This window comes from Pseudorca crassidens, chromosome 6, assembly GCF_039906515.1.
Source record: "Pseudorca crassidens isolate mPseCra1 chromosome 6, mPseCra1.hap1, whole genome shotgun sequence".
NCBI classification, from domain to species: domain Eukaryota; kingdom Metazoa; phylum Chordata; class Mammalia; order Artiodactyla; family Delphinidae; genus Pseudorca; species Pseudorca crassidens.
In genome coordinates this window covers 43,289,580-43,306,930 of record NC_090301.1, presented here as the reverse complement: position 1 = coordinate 43,306,930, position 17,351 = coordinate 43,289,580, and the positions used below count along the sequence as shown (strand labels likewise).

The following is a 17,351-nucleotide window of genomic DNA, read 5'->3' as shown; positions in this document are numbered from 1 at the left end:
ACCGTATGTTTAGAAGGGGAGACAAGAAACGTGTGTGTGTGTGTGTGTGTGTGTGTGTGCGCGTGTGTGTGTGTATGTAAGTGTATATATGTCAGATAATGATAAGTCCTCTGAAGAGAAAAGCAAGATAAGGGATAAGGAGTGATGAAAAAGAGGGCAATGTTTTAGAGTCAGTGAGCTTACATTTGAGTAGAGACCTGAATGAAGTGAGGCGTGGAGGCTCCCCACTACCTGGGGAAAGAGCATCCCAGGCAGCAGCACAGCAAGTGTAGGCCCTGAGTGCCCCGAGGACCAGCAAGAAGACACACCTGCCTGGAGAGAGCCGCAAGGGGCAGAGCGGTAGGGAATGAGATGCACAATGTAACCAGGGAACAGAGCATTTAGTGTCATGAAAGCCATGGTAAGAAGTTTGGATTTTATTCTAGGTTTCACAGAAAGTCACTGGGAGTGCCACAATCTATGTTTTCAAAAGATCCCTGTGGCAGCAGAGTTGAACAAGTGGAACAGTTAGGAGGCAGTCTGCCAGGTGAGATAAGGTGGTGACTCAGAGCCTAGGGTGATAGTGATGGAGGTGGTAAGTGGTGGGATTCCAAATATATTTTGGAAGTGGAGCAAATGCTTTTGAGCTAGATGTGGGTTGTATGAAGTAGAATGCAGGAATACTCCCAGAGTCTATATGGTCGGTTTGCGTGAATTAGAAAAAGCTAGTTCTGCCTCTTGGTGTCAGCAGACCCTCTCAGCACGTTTCTGTGAAGAGGGCTCCCTTCCTCCCATAGACATACCTGGGCGCTGGGCACCAGAGGTAGGTGAGAGGAGCACGGGCTGAGTACGCCTACTTGGCCAAGCATCCTGGTGGGGGGCTCAGTCTGTGCCATCAAATGCAGCAGCCCTGGATCATGACTCAGTTTCTGGCCTCAGCAACTGGATGAATTGTAGTGTCATCCCAGAATGAGGGACTGTGCAAGAGGAGCTAACTTGGGGTGAGGGAAGGTGGTGGAAATCAAATTCTAATTCGAGCAGTGTCAAGTAGGCAGATGGATGTGGACTTTTGGAGGCCAGGCCGTTGGGGCTACAGAGAGGTTTGCTCTCTGTAGTTTGAGTTTGAAGTGACAGCATGACGAGCAAGTGGAGCTGTAGAATTAGGGTTTAGGAATAGAGATTTAGATTAAAGATGTGTATCGGGAAGTCATTCCGCCCAAAGGGATATATGAAACCTTTGAGGGAAATTACGTTGAAAAACAAGAAGTACGGAGACTGCCTTTGGGGTGTTATCAGGCAGTGGAAAGTGGGGAATGATTCTGCAAAGCAGTCAACAGGAGGAAGACCCTGGTCATCAGCATTATGGAAGACAAGGAGTGAGGGCGGGGCATGTTGGAGAGGTCAGAAAGGATCAGGGCTAAGGAAGGCTGCTGAAGCTTTTGAGGGAACTACTGAGAGGTAATAGTGGGTATGAAGGTAATTTGCAGGGAATTAAAAATATAACCTACTTTCAGAAAACATGCACTGAAAGGGGGTAACAATGGGGTTATATATTGGTTTTTCAAAATAGGATGGTTGTGTCCTTATTAAGGCAGAGATGAGGGAACCAGTAAAGGAGGAAAGGAAGAGAGAATAGGTATTCAAAGCCGATGTTTTGCATAATAGAGGAAGGAGAGATGGAAACAATTTATCATCAGTAAAGTTGTGGTTAGGGGTCATATGTTTTGGGGGTCACCACTGGTATTAAAGGTCTGAATAAAGTATAAAAGGGAACCAATAAGAGAAAAAATTGTCAAGCAGTGATGAGAGACCAGTTGGAAATATGGAGAATCATTTGTAATAGCCCATAGTGTTTTTCTGTGGGCCCAAGGGCATAAGGGAATTGAGAATTCCAAATTTATCCAATTTTTAAACGTTAAGGGCACCTGAAACCGTGGTTCATGACCCAGAAGAGTGCATATCAAAATCACCTGGAGACTTTTTTCAAAATATTGTATCCCCTAAAATGTGTCAAATTGAGGTGTGGGAATAGGACGACTAGAAATGGGAGGAGAGATGCTTACATACACTTTTAAAACATTCTGGGTGATTCTGTTAAACTCCCACCCGCATTGAGAAAACTGTTCCTGACTTGGGGTTAGTAGGAAAGTGACAGAGTGCAGGCTGGGCAGGAGTAGTAAAGGGTAGCCCGAAGGGAAGCTAATGGACTGAAAGATTAAGAGTAAGGCTTTTTGGAGTGATCTCAAAAATAACAGTAAGTAGCAGTAAAATTTGGGGGGTGTGCTCAGCTGGTTAAGTTCCTGTACTGCAGAACTTTTCATGTGCATACAAAAGGCTCTGTATCTCCAAGAAGGGGATTTAATATTTTAAGAAAATAGCTGATCACGGAACCCTTTTTTTCATGGCGCCTTTGTGAACTAGTTTCTGCAGAACACATTTTGAAAATGCTGAATTAGGGAAGTCCAGCAATGGTTAGTTCCAGTTCGATTTAAAAGTTCACAGGTTGTGGGAAAGGGAAGCTGTAGTGGAAAGGTAGAATGTCCAGGTTAAGATCTAGATCTTCCAGGGCTGTGGCTTTGTTTGGGGACAGCTGGGTTACTTTCCATCCCTCCAGGTAAACTGTTTTCTACCACTGAGTCCAATATCAGTTGGATCATCAGTATGAATGTTGAAGTTGCAAAGTTTAAGACAAAAGTGGGGATTTATGAAGTATTTACAAACAGTGTATGTTCAATAGTTTGGTTTCTCAAAAACAGGGTTGGATGGTCTTTATGAAAGCCGACCCAAATCCAGTGGCCTTTAGGATAACTAGCCTCTTCCTTAATTAGTGACAAGAAAGTGGATAATATCAAAAGAAGATACACTTTGAATTCTTGGAGCACTCAATGTCAGTGACTTAATATTTTGGGAGTCTATCCACCTTTTGGGCCGAGGCAGTGTCACAGGCTCTGAGAATGCCCCCATTGGTACTGCCTGGCCATTGAACTGAAGACTGCCTTTCCAGTGAAGTATAGTTCACTGAAGTGTAGTAAGTTTGAGATGATTAATACTGAATGTTGTTGCTGAAGATTTCCAAAGAAGCCAGTGATTGGTGAGGACAGGGATTGTTGGCAGGGATTAGACATTTATATAGCATGACTTAGTTTTTAATTATGATGTGATGTGAATTTTATGAGTATACAAGTCAGCTCCCACCACTGAGACATACTAAATGAGAAAGCTTCCAATTTTCAGTTGCCCCAACTATGTGTGTTTCACAGGTCAGAAGTTTCCATTCTTTTGTGCCAGTTGATATCATTCCATTCCTTCCCTCATGTCTCTTTATTGTTGGATTTCCCCTCATAATCGTCTTTTTTTTTTTTTCCCTTCGGTACGTGGGCCTCTCACTGTTGTGGCCTCTCCCATTGCGGAGCACAGGCTCAGCGGCCACGGCCCACGGGCCCAGCCGCTCCGCGGCATGTGGGATCTTCCCGTACCGGGGCACGAACCCGTGTCCCCTGCATCAGCAGGCGGACTCTCAACCACTGTGCCACCAGGGAAGCCCCATAATCGTCTATTTAAAAAGAAAAAAACACACATGTGTTCTTTGTGATTACAGCAGTATACTTATGATAAATTTTTGTGTGTGACCCAGCTGAAGTGTTCAGACCACATGGAAGTCACTTACCTGGTGACAGTTGTACATTCTATGTATTTATTTTCCCCTGTGGATACCTCAACTTTCTTTTCTTCACAGGTAAAGTCGGTGATAAACCTTTTGTTTGCTGCGTATACTGGAGATGTATCTGCACTTCGAAGGTATGTTAACAGGGTGGGTGAGCATATGGCTTACAGATGTTTATGAAGTTGCTTCTGGGCAAAGGGCCACTTTAAAGCTAAATAAAGTCTCACTTCCATTTCCCTCTAATAAAAATGATCCAAAGTTATATTAAGTTCCCACTTCCAGTGCCTTAGTCTCGCTGTACAGTCTTTCCTTTTCAACCTCCTATAAAAGCCCAGTCCTCTGTTTTCCCAAGTGGTAACTGTTTAATTAATCTGGCTAATTGGTATTAGTGTTTTACTGGAATTGGACAATGACTTTTCAATCCCCATCTACCCACCACTCTCCATCTTTGGAGGTGAGGGGGGTGGGCAAATAGGGGTATTTGGTGTTCTGCAGATCCCCAGTGTTGGAAAGGTCATATAGGACTGTATACTTAACATAAGGTCTCTTGTAGAGAGTTGCAGCTGAACTTTAAGGTGGAAAAATGTCTATGCTTAATTTCCACCTTCATTTTAAAGTGTGATTAGTACTTGCATCAGCAGTACTGTATTATAAACTTTAAAGCTGCTAAGAGACTAGATCTTAATTATTCTCACAAAAAAGAAATGAAAATTATGCCCCATGAATATTTGCCAACACTACAGTGGTAATCGTCTTGCAATACATAAATGTATCAAATCAACATGTTGTATACCTTAAACTCACATACCTTTATTGAAATAAAAATGTGCACTTTATTTTTTTAATTTTAAAGTCTGATTAGTACTTGTAGACTGTAAAATGTTAAAGAATGGGAGCCTTAGTGAAAACATTTAACTTTAGTATAGTTGTTAGTTTCTTGCCCTTCCGAGGCACAAATTTAGGGTATCGTTGTGCCACCATTCTTGAGTTTCGGACAATAATGTAATGAAGCTTAATTCTGTGAGAGATGGTGAACATTTCCTCTTACCCAAAAAGAGCAAAGCTAAGGAAGAACGGTGAAGTGGCATTTACTCAAGGTGTCTGTGTACTGGTTGAACAGGGTGTCCCATTAGTGAGCCTGGTGAAGGGTGACACCTTTCTCACAGGACCTTAGACTGAACTGATGGAGGAAATGTTACAAAAGTGAATTAAATTTTTTATATGATGAATAGCTATACTTAACAAATTTTCAGATTTGCTTTGTCAGCCATGGACATGGAACAGCGAGACTACGATTCTAGAACAGCACTCCATGTAGCTGCTGCAGAGGGTAATATATGAACCACTCATTTATTTATTTTTTTTCAGACTTAATTTCTACTTAATACTAAAACCTGCTTGTTTGTTTTCGATGTAGGTCATGTTGAAGTTGTTAAATTTTTGCTGGAAGCCTGCAAAGTAAATCCTTTCCCCAAGGACAGGTGAGCCGTTAAGTTACTTTCTAACATATAATTGGCAAGCCAGTGTTTTATCATACAGGGCTCTAATAGTTAGATGGTGGTATATTTAAATCCACTGTGTATATGTTGGAGTCATTATTGAACTTGCTATGGAGCCTTATAAAGGCAACCAACAAAACCTTGTTTCTGTTCAGTAGATCGTTCTCCCTCCTATATCCTCTTCCTTACCTAAGGAAGTTCTCTTAGAATTTTCTTGGTTAGTCTGTCAGTCATTGTATTGTATGAAGAAAACAATTCCTGTTGTCTGGAAAGATAAAATAGGAATTTTATCCTCATGGGCCTTTTGACTACACAGGGTAGACAAGATAAACATTTGCAGGGGCATATGAAATATGTGTAAGGAGATTACTGTTACAGACCTCTAAAATGGATATATTGGAGTTTGTTGAAATTCCTGGATTTGGTTGGAGTCAGTTTTAGAAAGCTTCATGGAAGTTGAATTTTAACCAGTGCTTTGGGGAAGAGATGAGATTTGAGGGCACAGAAGGAAGAGAAGGGCACTCCAGACAGAGTGGGAGAAATATGCCTGGAATATGTTCTGCTCCTCTCCTCTCCCTTCTGGTCCACATGGAAAATTGACATTCATCCTGCGGTAAAATACCGTTCACAAAGTGGATAGCCAAGGGAGGGGTAAGAGTGCAGCTTACATATATGCATATGCTTAAAGTAAAGCCTGTACTAATATACTGGCATGTTATATAACTGGAGTTACATAACTGGATGAGTCAGTGAGTAATGAGAATAAAGGTTTAGAAGAATGGAAAAAAAATATTTGGTGGGAGAGGTTTGATACTTATGATTAGGAGTTTGGGTATTTGAGGACAATTTGAAGTAAGTTTGGAGCAAGTTGATTATTCTCTAGCTATTAGATCTTTCTGTTTTAGTAAGGTTTTACTATTTTTTAAATTAGTGGTTTGGGTTTTATTAGCTCAGCTTGCAAGATATGCAGAAAAGTTATGGCATCAGTGTCTGAAAACTGTTAGCAATTTTGTAAGTACGGTAACACTTTGATTACCTAAAATCATGATCTTTATTGGCAATATTCTAAAACCTCATGTTAGGGTGATAATTCTCCCTTTTATCCTCAAATGTAATGCCCATACCAGCTCTTTCTAGAGCAAGAAACTGAAGAGAGTGTTTTCCCCTGCCCCTAGTATTTATAATCCCAAGTAAAACGCTATTTACAGGCTGGAAATATTTACTGTGCTTTGCATGTTGAAGGATCAAAATGTTTTGTTGTGGTTTTTGCCTTACATTGGCCCCTAGGAATGTGAAAGCAGAAACACCCATCTGAGAGGCAAAAGTTAGCTCAGTAACTAACTTGGTAACTGAGTATTCATGATTTGAGAATGTAAGCTAGACCAACACGTCTTCTTTCTCTATTTCATAGAATCGGTGTCGCCTCAAATTGTAAAATAGGCTTGAGCAGATTTAGTGTGTACTTTAGAGCTGATACTTTGCATTACTTCACGGAAAAGAAGCATTGGAAAAAAAAGACAACTTGCAGTTAACGTTCAGTTTTTCCAGAAAGACAGATAATTATATGCTGTAGATGACTGAAAAGTCACCCCACCTCCCGGTTTCAGGCCACTGACTCCCTAACTTAACGAAGGCCAATGTAGAAGTAAAAGGCAACTTAATTCAGCAGTTTTTTGAGAAGCACAGAGATACACATAAAATGTTACTTACCTGATTTTAAAAATTAAGAACAGGTTACCAAACTTTATTCAAAAATATTTTTTAAATGAGATTGTTTTAAAAACCTTTGAGTTCCATATTGGGGCCCCACTGAGAAGGTAAAAGGTTAAGAACAAAGAAAGAAGGAAAACCAGAAGCTGGTGAGAGTGGCATGTGAAAAAGTGGAGTCAGAGAGCCTGGTAGCCATGGAGAAGTTAAGTGACATAGAGAGTGGATGAGAAGAGAAGCTTAATAGTTTGTGAAGTACTAGGGAGCTCATTATCATGCTCTGTCATTTACTTGGGTTGTGCTTTACAGTGCTGGCTCCTCTTTCAAAAGGCTAATTAGCTGATTAACCACTGCTGGCAACTCTTCCTTTCTTCTTATCTCCAGTCTTCATCTAGATGACTAAAGAGCACAGCTCAGAAACACACTTCCCAGGGAAAGGGTAGTTGTTCTTCTGGTTGTGCAGTGGTCCAGTTGAGCCCCTGGAGTCCCATCCTTACCACAGATGAAGAAAATGTCAGTTCCTCTGAGGCCAGTCTTGCTCCTCCAAAGTGTATTTGAGCCCTAATAAGATCGTGGTTATTACCAGACTTCTGAGATTTACTGTGATTTTTACATTGACAGGAACACACATTTTCTACCAAAGGCTAGGGTGATAGATGCTATAGAGCTGATTTTTCTTTGAACATTCTATTTAAAGAATGATCCTTGGGGCTTTCCATGAAGTTAAAGTTTAGAAATACTAGAGTCTGTCTTATCTGTTAACACTAGAACTTCCCATTCATAAGCACTTAGATAATGTGAACAAGACCCTTTTGCAGAAGGTAGTTTTCTCTTCCTCCCCATATCCCAAGTTGTCTCCAAGACCACTTTTTGGATTATAAATCCCTTTCTGCATTTCTTCAATATTACTTGTACTATTGCGTAAACAGCTAAATTTGAATGGCCCTTTAACCGGCATTTAAAATCTAAGAATGCTGGATTATCATCTTTGTACAGAAATTATCTAATGACCCAGTCCATGCTGTGCTACTTGTTTAGGTGGAATAACACTCCCATGGATGAAGCGCTGCACTTTGGACACCATGATGTATTTAAAATCCTGCAGGAATACCAAGTCCAGTACACGCCTCAAGGAGATTCCGACAATGGAAAGGAGAACCAAACCGTCCATAAGAATCTGGATGGATTGTTATAATGGTCTTAAGCCCAAGATTTAAATCACTTACCTATTTAATTGTGGAAAATGATTATGAAGAACATGTGTATTTCTATCTGGTAGTGATGTATATTTTACAACATTTGTCATTTCAGTGTTACTGGAGTTTTCTTCATTGTGCACACAGGACAAATCTGATCTCTTTGGGAAAAAATAGAAATAAAACAATCTCCCTCCATAATGTGAGCAATATTTACCTCGCGCATTGTATAATTTGATGTAAAAGAAACAGTTACCAATGCTAGCTTAACTGTGTAGTCTTCGTGATTCATTTTTGTGTATTTTGTGACTTTTCAATTTATGGTGATGATCTGCTGATATGCATTTATAAATTAAACTCTGTTGTACAGTCTGTCCAAATGGGTCAAGGCTGCCTTTAGAAGCAAAACTGTGTGATTTTCATGACTTCAAATATGTATTTAGTTTGTTTGAGTGTTTGAACAGTTATATGCACTTATGGTTATGTGTTTGAAATACCGCCTGTCACCCTAGGTTCATGATGTGACTCTTTAAAAATTATAATAGTTAATAACTATTAGTAGGACAGACCAGTTCTGACTAGATTTTATCAGGGAATCTGTTTAAGATATGTTTGGTGATCAAAACAATGTGTGAATGTAGTTAAAATAATTTTTGAAATAATTTCCTTTTTCTATATCCCCTTAGACCAGCCTCTCTTCCCAGATGTTTAGCTATTTGCCTCTTTCCTTTAGCTGGGAAACTGGGTGCTGGCATACTATGCAGTTTTCATGTTTTCCACAATAAATCAGAAAACGCCTCATGGACCTGGCATCCGAGCTGTGACTCTGCCATTTGTCTGTAGGAGATGAACCAGAGACAAATTACTAAGCTAAGTACAAATTAGTCAAATTTATCGGCCAATAAAAGGAAGGGATGTGCTACTTCAGCTCTTTAAGAAGATATTTTTTAGCTTTCAGGATCAAGATAAATTCAGAAGTGCTCTAAGCTACCAAAGTTATTATGAAGGTATGGGAACGGCTACAAATAACATTTGTTTTTACACCTGTCATTAAGAGTCTGCATCAAGATATTTGTTCTATTTGGGGGATCACTAGATCACTCCAGTTTCCTCCTGATTTTCTACCATGTATTTTTTGTGGACTTTAGAGTTAATAATAAGAAAAGGCCATTTCATTTTAAATCGAGACCCATCGTTTGTCTTGCAGAGGAACTGCACACATACGTTATCCTGTCATACTCAGAGGTAAAAGGGTATGTTAATAAGGACTTCTGATATTAAGCGCACACACACACACACACACACACACACAAATGGACTTCTTTGAAGCTGTGGTTAATGAAATGTGCAGAACCCTCAACTACATGAATGCTGGTTGTTTTATTAATATAGCAAATTCCTTTTTTTTTTTTTTCCTTTTCTATCAGCACACACTCTGCTTCCAAGCTTTATCGTGCCTAATGGCTCCTTTCCCACTCCAGCAGCCTCCAAGTGTTTTGATTATTGCTTCCAGTCTAAATCAGTGACTTCAGCCATTGCCCCCTTATTAACCTAGACGTGTTCTTTTGGTGGAACACGGCCGGTGTTCCTTAACTGAGCTGCATCAGGCATGAAGCCATTCTCGTGTGTGTGCTTCTGTGGGGAGTATGGTGGGTGGGTGTCCAGCCCTGCTGCTGTGTTCCTGCCTCATGGATCTACCAAGACATGCAGACAGGTGGTATATGTAAAACGCTGCAGAGGAACAGCATTATTCCCAAAGATATTATGGGGTAGACACTCTTTAATAGAAATCAACTGAAATAACTGCTCCAACAGCAGCTTGTTCTGTGTGATTTAAATGAAACATTAAGATGGTTCAATTACACAGCTTAAAGATTACCAATGATTCTGAGGCTTTTCTCTAATAAAAAGAGGTTCTAACTATTATTTGGGAACAAAGAGTTTTCATCTTTTCTCAGATCGTAACTATTTTGTGAAATCTTTGTGGTTTAGTTAAATGTGCCCTTATTTACCCATGAGGTTATTTATGACTGTACACTGGTTCCTGTTCTGGCTGTTTGCTGTTGGCTGGTGATAATAATGAGTACATTTGATTTCAATGCTTTTAACTGTGCTGTTAACTGCTGCCATCAGTATACTCCAAAGATCTCTCTGTTTGGGCTTTAGGATCATATGTGCTTTTTCTGTACCACAGAGCTCTATATGGTGGTGTTTATTTAAAGCTTTGTATACACTGTTGTTTTTGCTGGTCTCAGTTCTAATTATCACCTCATCTTTGAGTGTAATGTGCTGTACCCCACTGCTGCCCCACACTGCCCTTTAGCTGCAGAGCTGGATTAGCTATCAACCGTTCAATGCTGTTACCTGTTTGGCAGGGACTGAATGACCTGATGTTGGATTTAGATTCTTCCTGGGGATTGTACAGCTATGAATGTATTTGCTTCCAGAACCTCCCAAAGTGAATCTAATCTTAAAACTGTAAGTTGTAAGTATTCTGAAATTGGAAAATATTTATTTTAAATGAAATTAGGTAGTGTTGCTTTTTACAGCTTAATAAATACATGTATCAAAAAGAACTGAAAATGAATTTTTTTAAACGTTTCCTCACATCACTGGGTTGGGAACTCCACTGAACACAGGAACTATGTCGAGGCATTTTTAATGCCTTCTGTGGACCAGGTACTATGCACGGTGTCCAGTGGGGTTACCTCAATGACTAAGATGAAAATTCTGTAAGCAGTTCATCCCTGAAGGTGAGAAGACAGGCAGGCATGTGTCTAGTCCTCTTAGAAGCTAACACTATCCTTTTACAGTTAGGAGGTGCTCAGTAAATATTTGCTGCATTGAATCTTGCACTAGGAGGGTTCTAACCTCCTTCAATGAGAAGAGAAGGTATTTCACAAAAGTCTTGACATCTATTTGTGGAGCTGCCACACTGGGGTCTGCATACAACAAGCTGGTAATGGCAGCTCCCACCTGGTCCATGGGTGTGTGAAATGGCATTCACTCCCAATGCCAGAAACCTCTGGTTTAGGGTTAGCATACGGTTTTCTAACCACAGAGAAGGTACATGAACACCACGTATACCATGGCTGTCCATTTTCAACGAAGTTGTTTGTCACAAAGTAATTTGCTTTGCTATAGCAGTCAAACGTGTTTATTTGTCTGTATTACTGACATTTTAGAACTGGAAGAGATATCCAAAATCTCTCATCTAATCTTCTCACCCTTTCGTAGATGAATGCCATTACTTTGAAATTGTGTAGATTTCTGTATACCCTTTAAACCCTTTAAATTATTTGTAGCTTTTGGCCATGTTTGCTTCACGAAAGCTTTCTTAAGTTTTAATAGGTAAGATGTTTGTACCAGAACATACGATCCAGTATCTCAGAACATCTTAAGTTCCACCAAAGCAGAGATCTTTGTCTGTTTTAGTTTACCGACTTCGTTTCCCAACCATCTAGAATAGTGCCTGGCTCATGGCAGGTGCTCTCTATATATCTGGTGAACTAATACATGAATGAATCTTAACTAACCAAAGAAGCCACTTGAGTTAAGGACCCCTTACTCTGGGCACAGCATCCCAGTTCAAAAAGTAGGTACCAGAGCTTTCAAAACAACTTCTAGTTTTTTCCTGGGGTAATCAGATGTGAAAGGAGTGCTTTGTTCAATTAAGACTTAATATCCCATTTCAGCTTACAGGCAACAAATAGACTTCCATCATTGAATGCTGACTAAATAGCAAAATCTATTTATTGCCATCTCAGAAGACACTTTCCTGAAAAGGGAGAAATTTGTCCTGAGTGGTGCATAAAAGTCCTAGGCTTATAAAACCCCATACCAGAAATACTCTTAAAACACACAAACATCCCTTAGCCAGGATCTATTTAGTGACTTCTTACAATGATCAATTACATAGAAATACAAACATACCGGCTAGGCAGGGCGTTATCTACTTCACTCCCTGGAGAAATACAACTCTTCATGTTCGTTATGAAGAAACTTTATATTTCCTAGATGTAAATACTGTAGATAGGGAGGTGAGAACAGTCATATTTGCTATGAGGCCAGAATTCAAGCTTATACCACTATTCCCTGATAGCTCATCGAACAACAGTTGCATTTAACCTGCCAGACTTACATCTAACTTGCCAATTCTTTTATTTTACTATTTTTTTCCAGCACACAATGCCTTTTACTTTGAGAAGGGCACAGCTTTCTAGCTTATAACACTTTTGGAGAAAAGAATGGCAGCTTTTTGTGTGGGTGTAGTAACTTCTCAGAAAGTAAAACCTCACCTCATCAAGGAGGTGTGGAGTTTAGATGCTGCTATGGACACCATACAGAGTCCCATTTTACATGTATTTTAAAATTAAAAACTTGCATTATAGCAGTACTGAAATTCACTTTAAAATAAATGCCAAATTATTTCTGCATTTGGAGGCAGCTCTGGTGGTCACCAAGACCAAAGGACTTTTGTTTGTTTGCTATTTATGGTACTCATTATAGCTTGTTTCAATAATGTTTCCTCTGATTTCTTCCACCAACCTATCTTAATCTCGGTAAGAAAGGGTAACACTTAGGAAAACGGTATTAATCATGTTTAAAAATAAGGACTGATATATTTTTATGCTTAATCATAAGAAAAGATAAGAAAAACATCGAACCTACACATAATGCCAGTAACTTTTTAAATCTTTATACAAAATATCTGTAAGAGACTAACTTTATAATTTTAATACTTTTTAAAAGTAAACAAAGTCTCTTGACTGGTGCAGTAAAATGAAACTATGCCAAAGCATTCTTAGAGGGCAAAAATATACCAAATAGTTAAATATTAGCAATTAGGAACAATTTAACTGTCATCTTTGTTCCTTCATCATTTCAATTTAAAAAGTCAACGCAAACCCAGTCAGGTTGATGTCAATCATCTTATGTAAAATCTGAGAGGAGGCCTTGATTTGTGTTTAATACCAAGGAAAGTACCATGTGCATATTATATTTAATGCAGTACCTATACTTTAGCTTTAATTTTGAGATAGACTTCAAGGAAACTTTATTCCCACCAGAAAAATACAGTATTTACCTAACAGTATGATTGTGGTGGTGACAATAGAAAAATAAGATGCACCTGCAGACAGCAGTTTGTGAATGTTATCTAGAAGAACCCTGTCAAACCCACTCCCTAAACCACTTTTTTGCATGTCAGTGCTAATGAAGGGACGAGGTAAGTAACACAACACACTTCACAAAACATCATCCAGTCCAAAAAGGGTCTAGAAAAAGCACAAGAGAGACAGTGGAACCATTTGCAATGTATTTGTGAGAGAAACACATTCATCAGTGAAAGATACGCAATTCTCAATGCAGTTACACAGGATGAGTTTTCAAATTATCTGATTCTCATAATCTCTGGTTAATGATTTGTCCGTTACTATTTTCTCTTCTCAATTTGAAAATTTTATGACTAAGACTAAATACCAGCTAAAAACAATAAAGACAAGTGAACCCATTTAAGAAACATGCAATAAATTTCGGAGTTTGTCTACATCTACAATTAATTTCAACTTTTTGAAAAATAACAGGATTTACCTTAAGAGAGCTGTTAATAGTTTGGCTCCCTTGACAGAACTGTGAAGACAATTTCATTTACTAGTGACCGTGATGGAGGCAGAATATATTCAGCTTTGGATATTAAAGTTTAAACGGAAAACACTACTCACGAATTGGGAAAGTTTACTTCCTTCCCTTTGATATTAGCCAGTATCATAAAGCCATAACAAAGAGAAAAACTAATTCTCCCGAGAGAGAATTTGTCTCTAGCTTTCAATGGCTAGTGTGGAAGATGTAATAAAGAACACAACTTTTATCCTCTGCCCAGATACAGGATGGCTACCTTCAATAAAGAGGTGATGTAATTCTATGTAAACTTAACTTTGCACTATTTCATAGGCAAACCACTGGAAAACTTCTAGCCACATTTAAAGCAGAGAGAACAAATAAGAATTCTCCAGAAGAGAAATATGCCAATCCTGCATGAAGCAGTTGCCTAAATAACTGTGTGATCTACCCAACCACCTATAACAATTGAGCACTGACTCTAGGCATGGCATTTGCTAGATGCTGCTAAATATTTGACCTTTCCCAAAGGACTCTCATTCTAGTTCTGATGCTTTTGGTATATCTGGATGTTTTTTATTTGTAAAACCCACTCTGTGGAGAGGGCCTTTCAATTTTACCTTCAATAAGATGCATGAAGCCCTTCAGAGTAACAGATGTTTCTGAATTAGGGAAAAATCCACTTGCTACCAACAGGTTGCAGCGAATTTGTTGGCCTTTCTTTTGTTTCCCTAGAAACACAGGATGTGAAGGAACAGAGTAGCAGGAGGGAGTCACAGGTGGGAAGGAAAAATGTCACCAGAGAAGATGAGAAAAATTCATGCTCTTATACTGCATTCATCTGTAAAAAGAAAATGTGGTTACATTATTACACTGCTCTTGTAAAACGCAGACTCATATATTTAACATTACTTGTGTGTTCTACAATGGAGTAGTAGAAAGACACATCCCCCGGCAAAAAACCACCATGGAATTAGAGGGCCTTCAGCATGTGCAATCCTTTCTCCTGGACTAATAGAGACCTTTTATGTCACCTAAGCTGATGGATTATTACTCTGCAGTCTGCTGGCTTAATTCTGTCCATTCATCCAAACTGCATAAAGCTTTCTGCTGTTATGCAAGTCTGGGGACAGAGCAACGTGGCAAATCTGCTCATGCAAAACAAGAGTGAGGCAATGCTGAGCTGTATGCCAGAGGGAGAGAGGGATTTGGGGGAAATGATGAATTTTCCTTAAAGGCCACTCAGCAGGAATAACAAACGAATGAGTTTCACGTAGAGGCTAGAGAAGTAGAATCATCAGAAACCCCTCCACCTCCCCCAGCAGGGCCCTTCGGAGGCAGTGAATTGCTCATCCAAAGGACACCGGCCTGCCACCGACTTCCTATCTTACTTCCATGCTGGGCTCTCCCCTTAGACCAGGTGCTCTCGACCAGGGGTGATTCTGTCCTCTGGCAACATCTGGAGACATTTTGGATTGTCATGACCGGTGTGGAGGTGTGTGTGCTACTGGCATCTAGTGAGTAGGGGCCAGGGATGCTGCTATACATTCTGCAACGCATAGCACGGCCCCGTAACAGAGAATCATTCAGACCCAAAACACCGACAGCAACACAGCTCTAGACTACAAGCCTCTTGAGAACCGAGTCCTTTTTTTTTTTTTAATCCCGAGTACTCAATAGTGGGTGGTACATAGTGGGCTCTTAGGAAAATATTTTGGATTGAAAAGCACAATGAAGGTTTTGCCCCTATGTTTCCGTCTGGCTGAGAGTAAAATATGTAAAGATGGTGGTCTTCAGAGAGAGAGAGAGAGAAAGCAAGCGACCCTGGATTCAAATCCTGTCACTGTCTCTTACCAGCTGTGTGACCAGTCATGTTACTTAACCTCTAAATCCCAAAGTCCTCATCTATTCAAAGGAGACTGATAGTCTCTAACAGATAGATTTGTTGAAAGGATTAAATTATACAGCATATGTAAAATGCTTAGTAGACTAGATGGAAATAGCAGACAATTAATACGTGTTATTTAATATTTATCATTAAATTATTATCAGCTTTGTCCAAGCTTTGCCCAAAGGCCTCTAGGAGAGGAGACTGGTTCTCATGCTGTCCCAGAGGAAGAAGTTTACTGTACAGGGAAGCCAGACTAAACAAGCACTGAAGCCAGGCTACAGAAAACACTGGTGCTCTGTCTCTCAGGAGCCTGCGGTCCTCCTGCTCCTGAGGCGGCACCAGGCGCTGGCCCCAGGGCCCCCCGGTCCAGAGCTGCAACCTCCAGACATGGCCGAAACCAGCCAGCTCCTCGAAAGGTCTATTTCAGAGCACAAGCCCTAACTCCAAGAGTGGATGGATGCAGAAAGGAAATCGTGGCCAAGGCTGAGGACAATTTGGGACAGACAAGGTGGAGTCCACCCAATTCGGAGACTAATCCAACTTTAATTTTGTCTAACCAGTGCTGTGCCCATATTATAGCTCTTAAATCTTCTATGGGTTTACTCTGGAGATGTGTGTGTGCGTGTATATAAAAATAGATTTATTCTACAAATGAAATGAATGAAATCATCTGGAATGAAATGGATGGCTCCTGGGCAGGGGGAGAGGAGATCCAGAGCCACAAAACCATTTCCTGGCACTTATTTAGAGGAATTAAATTGCTCTCACAGTATCGTTCCGAGAGCACAGAGAAAGCGGTCATGCTGCATGCACAGATGGAGGGGACTAATCCATCTTATTTTCTCAAGGTCACAGGGCATAATGGTATGACAGAGTTGGAGCTCTGATCTCCAAATCCCAAACACAGGCCTCTCACCCAAAGGTTACGCTGCCTTCGTCTTAATAAACCAGAACAACACATACTCAGTGTCAAGTGCAAACAGCTTCTCTTGGGTGCAGGTTTTGAATGAATCAGAGGTCAGCTTTCTGTGGGGGGTCATTCCAGGAGAGTAGACAAGAACACGCAGTCCAGCGACACCCCAGGTGGATTCAAATATTCGTTCCCTCATTTACTAACTACTTCATCTTAGTCAAGTTTCATAGTTTTGGAGAGCCTCTTTTGTCTACATCTGTAAAGTGGGAAAAACAATAATACCTAACTCAGAAGGCTGTTGTGAGCACTAAGTTACTACCCGTGGAGTGCCTGGTACACAGTAAGTGCTTAACAAGTGTCACCTATTAATGATGGTGATGACCATGATGATGATGTAACTTGCTCAGGAACAGCAAAGGAGGAGAAAAAGAAGATCGCGCCGTTGTTTGGTTCTGTCCATCGATCTTACACTTTCTAAATAGGGCTTTACAGCTATTCCATTTTTGTGTAGGGCTCACAAAACACTTCAGAGCAGTGTGGGGAGCTACATTCCAACAGAGGATGCAACCTTACACAGGTACAAGGTTCATCTTTCACTCTCCAATAGGAACAGAACTATTGCGCTATTACACTGCCTAAGCATTTTTTTTCAGCCTTAACAGGAGGGTGTAAAGATTTTAGCCTGTACTTCTTCAGGTGAGGGAAAAGGATAAGGAAAAGGTTACATACCAGAAACCTGAGTCTAAACAGATATTACTAATGCCGCACAAATGCATTCCCTGAACACAGGGATGCGCGACCCTGAACCCTGGGAGATGGCGCCCTCTCCCCTCATCCTGTCCTCCCTCCTGCATCGCTGAGCAGTCTGTGCCAGGCACCAGTG

General features: G+C 40.3%; 2 protein-coding genes across 5 annotated transcripts in view; one reads left to right on the top strand and one right to left on the bottom strand.

The window, feature by feature from the left end:
- GLS (glutaminase) overlaps nucleotides 1–9,459 on the top strand; it is a 79,688-nt gene extending 70,229 nt beyond the window's left edge. For all 3 annotated transcript variants that reach the window (XM_067741176.1, XM_067741180.1, XM_067741181.1), the window contains 4 exons: nucleotides 3,716–3,777; nucleotides 4,897–4,973; nucleotides 5,061–5,124; nucleotides 7,888–9,459. In XM_067741176.1, the coding sequence (XP_067597277.1) occupies nucleotides 3,716–3,777; nucleotides 4,897–4,973; nucleotides 5,061–5,124; nucleotides 7,888–8,044 (360 nt within the window). In that variant the 3' untranslated portion in view covers nucleotides 8,045–9,459. The remainder of the gene's footprint in view (nucleotides 1–3,715; nucleotides 3,778–4,896; nucleotides 4,974–5,060; nucleotides 5,125–7,887) is intronic.
- Nucleotides 9,460–13,348: 3,889 nt separating this feature from the next.
- Nucleotides 13,349–17,351, bottom strand: part of STAT1 (signal transducer and activator of transcription 1) — a 41,184-nt gene continuing 37,181 nt past the window's right edge. Inside the window, exons 24-25 of one of the 2 annotated variants that reach the window (XR_010944336.1) lie at nucleotides 16,519–16,724; nucleotides 13,349–14,505 (exon numbers count right to left, since the gene is read on the bottom strand). Coding sequence is in view for 1 of the 2 variants with exons in the window: in XM_067741175.1 (XP_067597276.1) it covers nucleotides 14,491–14,505 (15 nt within the window). In the remaining variant the exon portion in view is untranslated. The remainder of the gene's footprint in view (nucleotides 14,506–16,518; nucleotides 16,725–17,351) is intronic. The other variant, XM_067741175.1, reaches the window with a different exon arrangement.